This window comes from Pseudophryne corroboree, chromosome 11 (assembly GCF_028390025.1).
Source record: "Pseudophryne corroboree isolate aPseCor3 chromosome 11, aPseCor3.hap2, whole genome shotgun sequence".
Taxonomy (NCBI): Eukaryota; Metazoa; Chordata; class Amphibia; order Anura; family Myobatrachidae; genus Pseudophryne; species Pseudophryne corroboree.
The window spans coordinates 260,103,133-260,120,844 of NC_086454.1; the positions used below are offsets into that span (position 1 = coordinate 260,103,133).

General features: G+C 44.5%; 1 protein-coding gene across 1 annotated transcript; it reads right to left on the minus strand.

Moving 5' to 3' along the window:
• Window positions 1-2,704: 2,704 nt before the first annotated feature.
• Window positions 2,705-8,343, minus strand: LOC134970145 (speedy protein 1-A-like). The gene is made up of 6 exons (XM_063946189.1): window positions 8,258-8,343; window positions 7,143-7,240; window positions 6,266-6,324; window positions 5,298-5,383; window positions 4,700-4,826; window positions 2,705-2,949 (listed from the first exon to the last, which is right to left on the minus strand). Exons 1-6 carry the CDS (start codon window positions 8,266-8,268, stop codon window positions 2,836-2,838), a joined length of 495 nt encoding a protein of 164 aa, XP_063802259.1. The 5' UTR covers window positions 8,269-8,343; the 3' UTR covers window positions 2,705-2,835.
• Between the last annotated feature and the right edge of the window lie 9,369 nt (window positions 8,344-17,712).

Here is a 17,712-nt window from a genome sequence, read left to right on the forward strand (position 1 = left end):
CTGAAATCAGTGTACACTGCTTCAGGGGCTATATTGCGTCCCACTATTGCTAGTGCATAGATTGCAAAGGCAATAGTGAAGTGGTCGGCTGCCTTGATGGAGGATTTGGATACGATGGATAGGGATGACGTTGCATTGTTTTTACGCAACATTCATGATTCTGCAGGTTTCATGGTAGAATCCATGAAGGATCTGGGTTTCATGGCTGCGGGAATTTCTTCCATGTCTGTTTCATCTCGTCGGCGTCTCTGGCTCCGCCAGTGGTCAGCCGATGCGGAATCCAGAAGAAGTGTGGAGTCGCTACCCTATACTGGCCAGGCTCTCTTTGGGGAAGCCCTAGACGCGTAGATTTCTACCGCTACAGCGGGTAAGTCTCCGCATCTTCCCTCAGCAGCACCTGCTCCGAAGAGATCCTTCTCCTCAGCAACGCAGCAGTCCTTTTGGCCCAGCAAGACCAGAAAGGCCAAGTCATCCAATACCTTCTTCAAGGGAGGTAAGGTTAAGTCCAAGAAACCTGCCACTGCAGGTTCCCAAGAACAAAAGCCTGCTTCAGGTACCCCTAAGTCCTCCGCATGACAGTGGACGGGAGGGTCCGGAGCTGGGTCCTTTGGGAGCGAGACTCAGACAGTTCAGTCCTGTCTGGGTCTCGTCCGGCCTGGATCCCTGGGTGGTAAATATTGTCTCTCAGGGATACAGGCTGGAATTTCAAAGTCTCCCTCCTCATAGTTTTTCAAGTCGGGCTTACCAACTCTGTTGCAGGACAGCACAGTACTACAGGACGCTGTCCAAAAGCTGGTGGAGGCACAGGTCATTAAGCCGGTACCACCGCACATGCTGACAAAGGGTTACTATTTGAACCTTTTCGTGGTACTAAAACCGGATGGTTCGGTCAGGCCCATCCTGAACCTAAAATCATTGAACCCCTTTCTAAAGGAGTTCAAGATGGAGTCTCTCAGAGCGGTGATTTCAGGTCTGCAAAAGGGGGAATTCCTGGTATCCCTGGATATCAAGGATGCGTACCTTCACATTCCAATCTGGCTGCCGCATCAGGCTTATCTTCGCTTCCTATTGCTGGACTGTCATTTTCAGTTCCAGGCCCTGCCGTTCGGCCTCTCAACAATACCGAGGGTGTTTACCAACCTATTATGGTGTCAGTGGCTACTGACTCCTCATTTTCTTCAAAGTCCTTGGATGTAGTGAGTGCTCTGAAGATCTATGTGAAGAGAACATCTCGTCACAGGAAGTCGGACTCCCTGTTTGTCCTATACGATCCCAAGAAAATTGGGTGTCCTTCTACTAAGCAGTCTATTTCTCGCTGGATTAGGTTAACTATCCAGCACGCCTATTCTACGGCAGGACTGCCGTGTCCTAAGTCTGTTTAGGCCCACTCTTCTTGTAAGGTTGGGTCTTCCTGGGCGGCTGCCTGGGGTATCTCGGCAGAACAACTTTGCCGAGCGGCAACTTGGTCAGGGTCGAACACGTTTGCAAAGTTCTACAAGTTCGATACTCTGGCTTCTGATGATCTGAAGTTCAGTCAATCAGTTCTGCAAAAGCCTCCGCGCTCTCCCTCCCGTTCTGGGAGCTTTGGTACATCCACATGGTACTAATGTGGACACCAGCATCCTCTAGGACGTAAGAGAAAATAGGATTTTGGTACCTACCGGTATATTCTTTTCTCGTAGTCCGGATGCTGGGCGCCTGCCCAGCGCTTTGTTTTCCTGCTGTTATTTGGCTCATTACCACTTTGTTTAGTTGAGTACTGCATTGTTACTTGGTAAGTAATGTTTCAGCCGTTGCTGAATAGTTCAAGCTAGTTATCTTGACGTGCCTTGTCTGTGTGAGCTGGTATGAATCTCACCACTATCTGTGTTAAGGGCTTCTCTCGAAGTATGTCGTCTCCTCGGGCACAGTTTCTAGACTGAGTCTGGTAGGAGGGGCAGTTTAAGAGCCCACACTCTTAAACTCTTAAAGTGCCAATGGCTCCTGGTGGACCCGTCTATACCCCATGGTACTAATGTGGACCCCAGCATCCTCTATAGACTACGAGAAAAGGATTTACTGGTAGGTACCAAAATCCTATTTTCTCATAGTCCGTTGTGGATACTGGACACCCGCCTCAGTGCTTCGAGTTCCTGCTTACCTGGTTGTAAGTGTTCTTGGTTGGGTCTGCTGTTGCTGTCCCTGTTCCATGTTTGGTTAGCGTTTCTATCCTATTTTATAGTTGGCGATGCTTTCCTCTGTTTTGGTTAGCTCTGCTATCTTTATTATTGTTGTGTGTTGGTTCGTTACCCCACCGCTATATATATCTATATCCTTCTCTCAAAGTATGTCTGTCTTCTCGGGCACAGTATTCCTAGACTGAGTCTGCAGGAGGGGTATAGATGGGAGGAGCCAGCACACACTGACCCAATCTATACCCATGGTACTAATGTCACCCCAGTATCCACTATGGACTATGAGAAAAGGAATTACCGGTAGGTATTAAATTCCTATTTTTCCAGTAATGCTTTGCCAAAGAGTTTCCTTTTTCCTTTTTTGAACTATTTATTACCTGTGGTTCTCAATCCCCGCTTTCTATGAGCTCTGAGCACCTCAGATGTGTTACCCTTATACCCTGTCTGTCTACATTTTACCAATACAGTATCTCCTAATGTATGTTAATAATAAGTTTGTTAAATAAAAGAGCAGGGACAGTTTTGCTGTTTTCACTATGCTGATTTTAATACACAGTAATCAGTAGATGTTATTCCCCAGCCTGCCACAGAGGAATGCAGCAGGGTACACTTTTGATGAATGGGCGCCACTGGATGTTCCGGCTTTACAACCTGATAGTCTTTAAATCTTCCTCCGTTTGTTTGCTGGGCCACCTCCCGGATAGCTCCTTTTAGCCCCGCCTTGACAGAATTTTCGGTGCCTCTCCCAGGCCCAATGCTTGTCTGCTGTTATCACCTGGTGAGAGAAACAAAACCTGTAATTCAACTAGTGAGGGTCACATTCAGCTCACAGGTTGCAAGTTGGCCTTCCATGATGTACAATACAGGTTCATATCTTGTGGGATCCAGAATTTTTTGGGCAAGCAGTTGTCAGATTTATAAAACACTCTAAGCAGATGATTTTGTTTCTTGGGTTATTACTCTATATTCATGTTACCGCTGTTGTTAAAGGATTCTGATATAAAATTACTAAATAAAACCATTAGCAGATTCATCTGGGCAGACAAGAAGCTTAGGATATCTTTATTTAAACTGAGTCAATCTCCGTCCTCGGGAAGTATTAATCTTGCTTGTATCAGAAGTTATGCTTTGGCTACTCATTGGCTGTGAATCTCTGATGAATTTGCTAATTCTGGATTGGAACAGCCCTTTTGTCCTGATATTTCACTCCCGAGTCTTTTTACATGAGACCCACGACTTTCCCGTCTTCAGATGCCAGCAGTTTATTACTCACCACTACATGCGCTGCATGGCGTTTATCCCGCTCCAGGATGGGTATATCCATTCACAATACTATTTTTCTTCCTGATAACACAGGGTGTCAAGGACCCTGTGTGTCTGGCTCAACTTTATTACACACTTGGAGCCAACAAGGTCTCCTCTTGGTTTTCCAAATTTCGGATGAACAGATGTTTAAAATACTCCCCATTGATCAGCTGCAAGAGGCGTTTCCCCGCCTTTCCATCCCTCTATTTGTATATTATCAAATTCATAGCTATGTACTGTAGCTAAAATACTTTCCAAACTAACGGAAGTGGATAGGACGCATGAGCTAGATGGTGTGCTGTGTGTTAGCAGTGGCAATTGTTGCTGCTAATAGGTCCGCTGGGGGATATCCAATTAGCTCCGATGCAGCGCACTCCTCCCCTGATGCATTGCACCCGAAGCATAGTCTGCGATATGTATCCATCAGAGTCACGATAACAACTGGGATCGGAAACATATCCTGGATCCCATGTGTTATCGCACGATTGCGGGTCCGTTTTGGGGTGATGGTAACAATTGCCTGTAATTGGATACCGTGATAATGACCATCAGTCATAAATCGCTATATCATGCCATTTGTTATTGTCTTAAAATGGATCTCAAGTAATTGAGTACCCCCTTAGGAATGGCCCAGTTTCTGGGGCTGATGCCGAGTTGGCTGCAAAACGCATAGCCTACCATTCTGATAGTCTTAGGCAAAACCAGTGTACTTCCACCCATATGCAGACACTGAGGCACATGCTGCAGACACTTATGTATATTTGCAGCCATATTTTAAACGGGTTAGTTATGCTTGACCGGCTGTCAGGAGACTGTCGGTAGCCATACAGATTGTGGATTTCCGGGGGGAGGGGGGGGGGGCAACACAACAAACCTCTTGCGGGCACGGTGACTGGCTGCGCTCACCATAGGATCTATTCACCCTCTGTGTCGTGGTATGCCGACCGGCGGGATTGTGAGCGGGCAGGATCCATGAGTAAGTATTGTATCACATAACTGTATTCCATTTTAAACCAGTACTAACAAATACATTTGTAAAACAGCTCCTGGGAAACATTTTACTTAAACCTGGACACAGAGAACAGAATCTGTGCCTGAATGATACTGTACAGCTGGGGTGTTCTGCGACATATTACACAGTACAGTGTGTACAAGAGGTGTTTCTCCGCTGTACCCCAGTGTGCTCCATGACATTCTCCAAATTCTGCTGCCTCACTCACCTCTACCAATTCTGCCATGGACACAAACGTCCGGTACTCCAGCCTCTTCCATAAGGCATCTTTCTTGTCCTGGAAGTTGGTTATTGGCATATCAAATTCATCCTCCTCCATCTGATTTGCCAGAAACCTGCAGAAACAGGAAATCGTGCAGTGGTATTTTATTATTATTCATTCTTTCAATACATAAAAATCTAGGCACTGAAAATGAATCCTCTATAATAGGTTAATAGTTTATGGTGCTGGAGGTGCTCCAAACAATCATAACCTTAACCACTTGCCATGCTACCATCAGTTCTGCAAATGAGGCCATTTATAGTGATACGTTCATGTGTAATCACTGTGAAAAGTACATTTGTATTGCCAATGTAAACACTAATTAAATGTCTTTAACTGGTAAATATATAGTACCCTAGTGTGCTGACTGGTGTTCTGAGAGCGATGTAATTTTATTCTACAGCAAACTAGGTAGAGAGAGGGGGAAATATTTCTCCTATAAATATCCTGTACATTGCTATGCTGTGGTCACACTCCTAGTCCCTAGTCTTTTGGGATATATCATTTTGTTGTATCTGACTAATCAATGAATAAATATACTTACAATGCGCAGTAAAAATTTCTGCTCGTGTATTCGGTTACCCTGAGCTTGGCTCTCTTAAAATATATGAAGGTCATCGCCAGTAGGTACTAGAATAGAAATATCAGTTACATAGTGAGAAATGCATGTGTACATACCCAGCCATTCTATTTCCCAATGTTCAGGCCCATTCCCTGTAGCAGAGTGGTCATTACTATGGGATTTGGGGACATAGTTTGGGGGATGTGACTCCTGCCTGGGCAGATTAGGGACGTGATTTAATATATCCTGATTTCCAAATCCAGGCCTGTAGGTAAGAAAGCGTATAGTCACATTGCAGATAAGCTTAAGGGCCCCATACACTAGGGAGATGTATCTCAGCAATGACTTGCATGCAGTTTTCCTGCAATCTGGCTGGGAGCTCCCCGGGAGCCCTGCGATTGCAATTTCATACTTTACATGTATTTTCACATGTGATTTATCGCATGCAATCTAATGGTATTAAACCGATAAATCCCATGTGCAGCACGTGTGTTCTGCGATTGCGATGGGTGACACACGGGAGCACGCAATCACAAGAAAAGTACATTCAATTTGACATTTTTCATGCTATCCATCTCAGGAACTCGTTGCAATTGCACGAAAACGTGCAATATCGCACTAGTGTATGGGGCCCTTTACACCCAACATGACCTCTTGCTGGAAGAGACTGGGCTGCTTGTCTAATGAGAAACAGGAAATGGCTTGGCAGCCTCCTTATCCCCCTCTGTAAGCGCCATCGGATCATCTGATATACATCGCCAACTGCAGGATAGATCAGGACAACGCAGTCCCAATCGTGATGTGGCGACACAGAGCCCTGACATTGGGACTGTCCCGCTGAGATCTTCATGCATTGGGGTGTGGTATATAGAGGTGTATGCTGTATATTACACACTTATTAGGATACAAATAATAAAACAGTGATAGTGAGGTAACAGTAAATGAAATACCTTGTCTGACATTAACATATTTGTGTCCTTTTTCAGGAACCTCCTGATGGAACTTTCCTCTGCAATGAGAAGCAGAAAATATTCTAAAGTTAAAAGACCTAGTGGGAAATATTCCATAAGCTACCACTGGTTCCTGGGAAGACGTGTGAAGACGGTAAATGAAAGCATTCCCATCATTTCCCTATCATTACATCCCTTGCAAGGGCAGATACAGATGGCGGACACCATGGCGTCTGTCAGTGCCACAGGGTGATACAGTATAATAACACGATCTGTACACATTCTACTTTACACTGTCACATTATTGTATATGTAAATGAATGTACAGGCATCCCCTTACAGGAGCCTGTTGTACTGCTTCCATATTGCTGCCAGATTTCCCAGGTAGGCATCAGTGTGGGAGCAATTTGTATAATCCTACTTATGGTCCGCCAAGTGTCTGGTGTGACTGATCTACAGCCGGAATATTACCATTTACTAAGATAAAGGCTTTGTCATCTTAATCCCTGCATGGACGGAACCTTTTGCACAGTACCACTGGGAATATGTTGGTTTAGCTGGGAATATGGTTAGTCTTCCCTACAGAATGGTATATTGGGATACCAGGCTTTACCCACAGTGTTAGGGAAAGATAGAAACTGCTGCTTCTGTACTGTACAACCAACACTCACATGTGAGCGCTACCTGCACAGACCACAGGGCCAGGACAAATCTGGGCACTGCGGCTGTCCCTGACATCTGAGGTCTGGAGATGGGGGCTGGGATTCCAACTTCTCTACATAGGTGACTAGTAAAGTCATTATAACAGTATGGTGTGTCATAATTGCTGTGTTTGGTTGTAATAAATGATAATAAATGTTAGGTCGGTAATACTTACCCAGCAGCTTGTAAAATGCCGCCTTCTGCTCTCCTAGGCTGGGAGACTGGGTGTCATTTGCTAGTTTTCTCTTTTTTGCTGGATTCTTGGCCCCAGACCTGTGGTGATAAATTCTTCTCGGTTATATGTGGTAATAATGAGTAGTTATTTTTGCATGAAACATAAATATATGACAGATAAGGGAAGTGATTTAGCGTCCACCATTCCCTGCCATTCATATTTAATGTGGAAATGCACCAGCCTCATTTATGTGTCACAGTAATTATGAGAGGGAATCAGTCTGTGCTCATCATATCTGTGATTGTTATGTGTTTGAATATTTTTATCACAAGGGTATTGAGGCTCATTCAGGTGCGGTCGCAAAGCGACTATTGTAGGCGCATTGGTTGATGATTTCTTACTGCGCATGCGTCTGAGCCACAGTTCGTACGCACAGCAAGGTAATTGCGATGGTGGCCGCGCCTAGGAATAAGTCGCAGAGTGAATGACAGGAAGACCGCGTTTGGTGCTGGGAATGGGGAATGGTCGTGTAAACACGGGCGTGCCATGGTCATTCGGACGGCATTTTCTGGGCATGCTTAAATTAGCAGTTGCGATCTTATTTGTTACTAGAGAACCCTCAGCGTTCCAGGAGAGCGGCTCAGCCTGCATGTATTCAGAGCCTATAATACGCATACAGTACCATCATCAAACACAACTGGTTGTTAAGGAGCCGTCTCACTAATTGTATAGCAGCAGCTCCTCAGTGCCCATAAAGTTCCCCGTAAGTGTGTGCCCCCCATCTGTGTACTCTTGTCTAACTCTTTTGTCCCACAATATGAAAGCTCGGTATTGGACACATTTTGAGGGTCAAATTAGCTCCTTTGCTTTTCTCTGTTATTATATCTTATAGAGAATGTAAGGTCTATTATCTATAAACAAGTTAGTTACATATCTATAAAATCAGTACTGACCTGCTTAAATACTCCCCAAGTTAGTGATAGTGAAATGTCTACATAATATGACTCTATTATACACACAGCCAACATCACTAAGTATTTAGTCCCTTACCAGCGTGACCTCTACACTACTCTTCCTATAACCTACCATTGTAACGACAGGCTCATTGCACTTACCTGCTGGCCATCTCCCCGCAACTAGCTGAAATCCAGCAAAGGTCGATTCCAAATAAAATACTGTAATACAGTATACTTAAAAAAAAAAATGTATATAACTCTGGTATAATAAAATATAAATAAATAAGTAAATATAAATAAATATGTAAAGTAAATAATAGTAAATAATATATATATAACTGAGATGATAAAATATAAATAAATAAGTAAATCTAAATAAGTAAATATAAATAAATATGTAAAGTAAATAACAATAGTAAATAATAATATATAAATCTGAGATAATAAAATATAAATAAATATATAAAGGATAAATAAATGATGAAATGTAGCAAAATGTAACAGCTCCTCCAACAGTTTAACCACCAAACACCTCCACCAAGTAACAGCTCACTGACAGTGGTGTCAGAATGATGTCACAGTGACAACCTGCTGAGCACCGATGTCCAAGGTTCTAGTGCTGTTGTCATGGCTACAATTGGACTTAAAGGGCCACTGCAGCTAAATATTAGAGATGTGCACTTGAAATTTTTCGGGTTTTGGTTTTGGGTTCGGTTCCGCGGCCGTGTTTTGGGTTCGACCGCGTTTTGGCAAAACCTCACCGAATTTTTTTTGTCGGATTCGGGTGTGTTTTGGATTCGGGTGTTTTTTTCAAAAAACACTAAAAAACAGCTTAAATCATAGAATTTGGGGGTCATTTTGATCCCAAAGTATTATTAACCTCAAAAACCATAATTTCCACTCATTTTCAGTCTATTCTGAATACCTCACACCTCACAATATTATTTTTAGTCCTAAAATTTGCACCGAGGTCGCTGGATGACTAAGCTAAGCGACCCTAGTGGCCGACACAAACACCTGGCCCATCTAGGAGTGGCACTGCAGTGTCACGCAGGATGGCCCTTCCAAAAAACACTCCCCAAACAGCACATGACGCAAAGAAGAAAAAAAGAGGCGCAATGAGGTAGCTGTGTGAGTAAGATAAGCGACCCTAGTGGCCGACACAAACACCTGGCCCATCTAGGAGTGGCACTGCAGTGGCACGCAGGATGGCCCTTCCAAAAAACACTCCCCAAACAGCACATGATGCAAATAAAAATGAAAGAAAAAAGAGGTGCAAGATGGAATTGTCCTTGGGCCCTCCCACCCACCCTTATGTTGTATAAACAGGACATGCACACTTTAACCAACCCATCATTTCAGTGACAGGGTCTGCCACACGACTGTGACTGAAATGACGGGTTGGTTTGGACCCCCACCGAAAAAGAAGCAATTAATCTCTCCTTGCACAAACTGGCTCTACAGAGGCAAGATGTCCACCTCATCATCATCCTCCGATATATCACCGTGTACATCCCGCTCCTCACAGATTATCAATTCGTCCCCACTGGAATCCACCATCTCAGCTCCCTGTGTACTACTTTGTGGAGGCAATTGCTGCTGGTCAATGTCTCCACGGAGGAATTGATTATAATTCATTTTAATGAACATCATCTTCTCCACATTTTCTGGAAGTAACCTCGTACGCCGATTGCTGACAAGGTGAGCGGCGGCACTAAACACTCTTTCGGAGTACACACTTGTGGGAGGGCAACTTAGGTAGAATAAAGCCAGTTTGTGCAAGGGCCTCCAAATTGCCTCTTTTTCCTGCCAGTATAAGTACGGACTGTCTGACGTGCCTACTTGGATGCGGTCACTCATATAATCCTCCACCATTCTTTCAATGGGGAGAGAATCATATGCAGTGACAGTAGACGACATGTCCGTAATCGTTGTCAGGTCCTTCAGTCCGGACCAGATGTCAGCATCAGCAGTCGCTCTAGACTGCCCTGCATCACCGCCAGCGGGTGGGCTCGGAATTCTGAGCCTTTTCCTCGCACCCCCAGTTGCGGGAGAATGTGAAGGAGGAGATGTTGACAGGTCGCGTTCCGCTTGACTTGACAATTTTGTCACCAGCAGGTCTTTGAACCCCAGCAGACTTGTGTCTGCCGGAAAGAGAGATCCAAGGTAGGTTTTAAATCTAGGATCGAGCACGGTGGCCAAAATGTAGTGCTCTGATTTCAACAGATTGACCACCCGTGAATCCTTGTTAAGCGAATTAAGGGCTCCATCCACAAGTCCCACATGCCTAGCGGAATCGCTCTGTGTTAGCTCCTCCTTCAATGTCTCCAGCTTCTTCTGCAAAAGCCTGATGAGGGGAATGACCTGACTCAGGCTGGCAGTGTCTGAACTGACTTCACGTGTGGCAAGTTCAAAAGGTTGCAGAACCTTGCACAACGTTGAAATCATTCTCCACTGCGCTTGAGACAGGTACATTCCACCTCCTATATCGTGCTCAATTGTATAGGCTTGAATGGCCTTTTGCTGCTCCTCCAACCTCTGAAGCACAAATAGGGTTGAATTCCACCTCGTTACCACTTCTTGCTTCAGATGATGGCAGGGCAGGTTCAGGCGTTTTTGGTGGTGCTCCAGTCTTCTGTACGTGGTGCCTGTCCTCCGAAAGTGTCCCGCAATTCTTCTGGCCACCGACAGCATCTCTTGCACGCCCCTGTCGTTTTTAAAAAAATTCTGCACCACCAAATTCAAGGTATGTGCAAAACATGGGACGTGCTGGAATTTGCCCATATTTAATGCACACACAATATTGCTGGCGTTGTCCGATGCCACAAATCCACAGGAGAGTCCAATTGGGGTAAGCCATTCCGCGATGATCTTCCTCAGTTGCCGTAAGAGGTTTTCAGCTGTGTGCGTATTCTGGAAACCGGTGATACAAAGCGTAGCCTGCCTAGGAATGAGTTGGCGTTTGCGAGATGCTGCTACTGGTGCCGCCGCTGCTGTTCTTGCGGCGGGCGTCCATATATCTACCCAGTGGGCTGTCACAGTCATATAGTCCTGACCCTGCCCTGCTCCACTTGTCCACATGTCCGTGGTTAAGTGGACATTGGGTACAACTGCATTTTTTAGGACACTGGTGAGTCTTTTTCTGACGTCCGTGTACATTCTCGGTATCGCCTGCCTAGAGAAGTGGAACCTAGATGGTATTTGGTAACGGGGGCACACTACCTCAACAAATTGTCTAGTTCCCTGTGAACTAACGGCGGATACCGGACGCACGTCTAACACCAACATAGTTGTCAAGGCCTCAGTTATCCGCTTTGCAACAGGATGACTGCTGTGATATTTCATCTTCCTCGCAAAGGACTGTTGGACAGTCAATTGCTTGGTGGAAGTAGTAAAAGTGGGCTTACGACTTCCCCTCTGGGATGACCATCGACTCCCAGCAGCAACAACAGCAGCGCCAGCAGCAGTAGGCGTTACACGCAAGGATGCATCGGAGGAATCCCAGGCAGGAGAGGACTCGTCAGAATTGCCAGTGACATGGCCTGCAGGACTATTGGCATTCCTGGGGAAGGAGGAAATTGACACTGAGGGAGTTGGTGGGGTGGTTTGCGTGAGCTTGGTTACAAGAGGAAGGGATTTACTGGTCAGTGGACTGCTTCCGCTGTCGCCCAAAGTTTTTGAACTTGTCACTGACTTATTATGAATGCGCTGCAGGTGACGTATAAGGGAGGATGTTCCGAGGTGGTTAACGTCCTTACCCCTACTTATTACAGCTTGACAAAGGCAACACACGGCTTGACAAATGTTGTCCGCATTTCTGGTGAAATACTTCCACACCGAAGAGCTGATTTTTTTGGTATTTTCACCAGGCATGTCAACGGCCCTATTCCTCCCACGGACAACAGGTGTCTCCCCGGGTGCCTGACTTAAACAAACCACCTCACCATCAGAATCCTCCTGGTCAATTTCCTCCCCAGCGCCAGCAACACCCATATCCTCCTCATCCTGGTGTACTTCAACACTGACATCTTCAATCTGACTATCAGGAACTGGACTGCGGGTGCTCCTTTCAGCACTTGCAGGGGGCGTGCAAATGGTGGAAGGCGCATGCTCTTCACTTCCAGTGTTGGGAAGGTCAGGCATCGCAAACGACACAATTGGACTCTCCTTGTGGATTTGGGATTTCGAAGAACGCACAGTTCTTTGCGGTGCTTTTGCCAGCTTGAGTCTTTTCATTTTTCTAGCGAGAGGCTGAGTGCTTCCATCCTCATGTGAAGCTGAACCACTAGCCATGAACATAGGCCAGGGCCTCAGCCGTTCCTTGCCACTCCGTGTGGTAAATGGCATATTGGCAAGTTTACGCTTCTCCTCCGACAATTTTATTTTAGATTTTGGAGTCCTTTTTTTACTGATATTTGGTGTTTTGGATTTTACATGCTCTGTACTATGACATTGGGCATCGGCCTTGGCAGACGACGTTGCTGGCATTTCATCGTCTCGGCCATGACTAGTGGCAGCAGCTTCAGCACGAGGTGGAAGTGGATCTTGATCTTTCCCTAATTTTGGAACCTCAACATTTTTGTTCTCCATATTTTAATAGGCACAACTAAAAGGCACCTCAGGTAAACAATGGAGATGGATGGATACTAGTATACTTATGGATGGACCAGCGACTGCCGACACAGAGGTAGCTACAGCCGTGGACTACCGTACTGTGTCTGCTGCTAATATAGACTGGATGATAATGAGATGAAATTAATATATATATATATATATATAATATCACTAGTACTGCAGCCGGACAGGTATATATATTTATTATGTAATGACTGATGACGGACCTGCTGGACACTGTCAGCTCAGCAGCACCGCAGACTGCTACAGTAAGCTACTATAGTAGTATGTATCAAGAAGAAAGAAAAAAAAAAAACACGGGTAGGTGGTATACAATTATGGATGGACCAGCGACTGCCGACACAGAGGTAGCTACAGCCGTGGACTACCGTACTGTGTCTGCTGCTAATATAGACTGGATGATAATGAGATGAAATTAATATATATATATATAATATCACTAGTACTGCAGCCGGACAGGTATATATATTTATTATGTAATGACTGATGACGGACCTGCTGGACACTGTCAGCTCAGCAGCACCGCAGACTGCTACAGTAAGCTACTATAGTAGTATGTATCAAGAAGAAAGAAAAAAAAAAAAAAACACGGGTAGGTGGTATACAATTATGGATGGACCAGCGACTGCCGACACAGAGGTAGCTACAGCCGTGGACTACCGTACTGTGTCTGCTGCTAATATAGACTGGATGATAATGAGATGAAATTAATATATATATATATATATATATATATATAATATCACTAGTACTGCAGCCGGACAGGTATATATATTTATTATGTAATGACTGATGACGGACCTGCTGGACACTGTCAGCTCAGCAGCACCGCAGACTGCTACAGTAAGCTACTATAGTAGTATGTATAAAGAAGAAGAAAGAAAAAAAACAAAACGGGTAGGTGGTATACAATATTATATATATATTATATACAATTATATATATATATATATATATTAAACTGGTGGTGATTATTAAACTGGTGGTCAGGTCACTGGTCACACTATCAGCAACTTGCAAGTAGTACTCCTAAGCAGACAATCACAATATATATTATACTGGTGGTCAGTGTGGTCACAATGGCAGTGTGGCACTCTGGCAGCAAAAGTGTGCACTGTACGTTATATGTACTCCTGAGTCCTGCTCTCAGACTCTAACTGCTCCCCACTGTCAGTGTCTCCCCCACAAGTCAGATATACATTATACAGTCACACTATCTATCTATCTATCTATCTATCTATCTATCTATCTATCTATCTATCTATCTATCTATCACTTCAGCAAGTAGTAGTACTCCTCCTAATGCTCCGCAAAAATAATACTGTGTCTCTCTCTACTCTAGTCTCACTCTCTTCTTCTCTTCTCTATAAACGGAGAGGACGCCAGCCACGTCCTCTCCCTATGAATCTCAATGCACGTGTGAAAATGGCGGCGACGCGCGGCTCCTTATATAGAATCCGAGTCTCGCGATAGAATCCGAGCCTCGCGAGAATCCGACAGCGGGATGATGACGTTCGGGCGCGCTCGGGTTAACCGAGCAAGGCGGGAAGATCCGAGTCGCTCGGACCCGTGTAAAAAAACATGAAGTTCGGGCGGGTTCGGTTTCCGAGGAACCGAACCCGCTCATCTCTACTAAATACTGTATTACATAACTGATCTAATAGTAATATTTGCAATTACATACTGTAGTTATCACATATCTCTCTCTTGGTCTCTGGTCACTAATAAGATACTGTATGTAACATGAGGCAGTGATTTCTTAACTGTCATTTTTCAAATGCAGTCTGTAAAATTTCAAAAGCTGTTTGGTTGGCCCTTTTATTTCCAAGGTTTGATACATATCCCCCATTGTGGTTTCCCCTCAGTATTCATAAAGAGTACAAGTAGTAGAATAAATATTATTTTAGCAATTATGCTCCCAGAGTGAGGGGTGCCAGGCAATACTGGGTCATTCTCCTGATGTTCCATGATCCTGAATGAGGAGAACTGGAATTTATTTAAACAAACATCAGTCCAGGGCATTCACAGTGATTCCCCAATTAAGGGATGGTGTAGTCAGAACCACCCCCAAATATTGCTGTGTGGCCGTGTTCCACCCCTGTGTATCAGCACTAGTGTGACTGGATCTCTACTCTTCACTCTGCTCTGTGCATGAAACCTAGAGTGTAATTGACAGGTTACTGGGGGCACTGAAAGCTCCTACTGTCAGGGGTGTAGCTAGAACTTTGTGGGCCTCACAGCAACATTTTGATTGGGCTTCCCCCCAGTACTTCTAGAAAGATACCTCTCTCCGTACAGGTGGTCATTTTATGCGCCGTATTTGGACCTCCACTTCACATTATACCACATGTGATCTGGAGGTCACATGTGTTCACATAGTTCACATTATACCACAGCGTCTGAGAGAGAGGGATATGTGATAGCTACAGTATGTAATTACAAATATTACTATTAGTTCAGTTATGTAATACAGTATTTTGCTGCAGTGGCCCTTTAAGACCAGTGCCCCCAGTTTACATTAGGTCACAGTGTCCACAAGTCATATTGTTGGACTCCTGCTTACTGTATTCCTTGCCAACAGCATGTGATAGAGGGGGATGACCCTTCAGCTGGTGGTTCCTCCATCCATCTCCGTCCTCACTGGCTGGTACAAATGTGACCAGATAGGAAACATTGGAGCTCTTAAAACAGCGGACCCCTTATGGTCAAAAATGAAGATTAAGGTGTCATTCTACATGAGAGAGTTTTTAAAGTTGTATCCAAATACAATGGAAAACTATATCTGTGTGTATGGACCTGAAAAATCTTAGACACACCAAAATGATGTCATGCTACAAAAGGGGCCGCAACATACGTGACCTCATTGTACGCACAGATATCAGCAAGGGAAAATCTCCCAGTGTGGTAACCAGGCAAGCTGGGTGCTACAAATGCTTAGGCTGCACGTCATGCAGTTATAGGAAGTATTTTTTTATCCACATTCAGGCATTAAATTCCGTATCAATTATCCTGTTACATGTACCAGCACCCATGTAGTATACCTGATCAAGTGTCCATGTGGTGTTTGCTACATTGGAAAGAGGGTGAGAATGTTTAAGGAGAGGATTACGCAACATCGCTCTGCTATTAGAGCAGCAATCAATAACACAAAAAAAGAGAATGAACAACATGTGGCCAAACATTTTGCCCAGGCCAAACATGGACTTTCAACGTTGAAATATATCATCACTGACCACGTTCCAGAAGATCCTAGGGGCGGTGACAGAGGAAAGCGTCTTCTTCAGAGAGAAGCGTATTGGATTTTTAAACTCGATACTGTTAGAACCCGTGGTCTTAATGATCAGCTCTTTTAATCTCTTCTTATGAGTTTGCAACTTCTCTTTTATGGAGAATTCAGTTGACTATTTAGCTATAATGTTAGCGTGGATGTCTGTAATATATTACGTCATATTGAGCATGTTATACGCTCTGTGATATGATGGGCTGCTAATTTGATACTGCTAATGCTCTATTGTTCTACGATTTGTTATCTAGGATTTTTTGGTGATATAGATTGCTCTAATACATTATGTAAAAGACGCTGCATCATATGAAGGTGTTGCTCTATATTTGTAATGTCTTATACACTGTATTAGTTTCATGTTTATTTTTCCCCTCAGCGCCTGCTGCCGCTGTTGTAGCGGGTTGCCATGCCAACACCTCCAGGACAGTGTGGTTAGCGTGATCACATTCCGGCACCCGGAATTGAGGGGAAACCGGAAGTGCGGATGGCTCGGCTTCAGCGGCCGTACAGGAGGCATGGACACACTTGGATTTCTGTAAGGTATAAAGGTATGTTCTTTGTGTTTGTTTCTTTACCTGTGGCCTGATGACTGAGTAAAATCTGAAACGGTGCCATCAGTCTTGGAATTTGTGTGATATTTACAAGCCCACTATGAGTACCGCTGATTGTCTCTATCTATATACTGTGTGTGTGTGTGTGTGTGTGTGTGTGTGTGTGTATATATATATATATATATATATATAGATATATATATATATATACATACATACAATATATATATTTCTGCAGTGGGGTACACTGGGATTCCACAGGGAATACATCGGGGTGTAGAGTTGGTTATTGATCTGAGTCACCAACGGGCTAAAGCTTTGACGGTTCCCAGGATGCATTGCACCGCCTCCTCTATAACCGCGCCTCCATACACCGGAGCTCAGTTTTTAAGTTGGTGCATGCAGTGCAGGTCACTAACAGGTGGGGCTGCTCTAAGCCGCCCTGAAAATAGCTTATTAAGAAGACTTCAAGGGCTGCAACACTATCAATTAATTAAATGATGTCACAGATAGTAAAATATATGGTTTAAAAAAAAAAAAAAAAAACATTTTGTCTTACGTCCTAGACGATGCTGGGGTCAATTTAGTACCATGGGGTATAGACAGGTCCTTTGGGAGCCACTGACAGTTTAAGAGTTTAATAATGTGAGCTGGCTCCTCCCTCTATGCCCCTCCTACCAGACTCAGTTTAGAAAATGTGCCTGGAGGAGCCGGTCACAGCTAGGGGAGCTCCTAGAAGTTTTTCTAGCTTTATTGTTTTTCTAATAGTTGTTAGGTACAGGAAGGCTGCTGGCAACAGCTTTCCTGCTTCGTGGGACATAGGGGGGGAGTAGGAACCAACTTTTGAAGTTAATGGTTCTCTATCTCCGCTGACAGGACATTGAGCTCCCTAGGGTGCTGATCGCAAGCCCATGAGGCGACTATTCACTCCCGTAGCACGGCCGCCACCCCTTAACAGAGCCAGAAGAAAGAAGAATGGTGAGTACAGCGCCTGTGGCCCAGTTAGCGGGTCACCGTCGGAAATGGAGTCACAAGGTTGGGCACAAGCTCTGTCAGGCTACACTTCATGAAGGCTCAGCAATATATTGATGTAGATGCGGCTGAGGGGCGTCCTGGGCCATCGTGATCACCCTGACACTGGTAAT

Excerpts from the sequence above, each read along its gene's own strand:
- LOC134970145 (XM_063946189.1), bottom strand. Across the intron at positions 6,325-7,142 it reads GGCATTTTACAAGCTGCTGG|AGGAAAGTTCCATCAGGAGG; the intron begins GTAAGTATTACC and ends TTCTCATTGCAG. Across the intron at positions 5,384-6,265 it reads ATATGTTAATGTCAGACAAG|TACCTACTGGCGATGACCTT; the intron begins GTATTTCATTTA and ends TTTCTATTCTAG.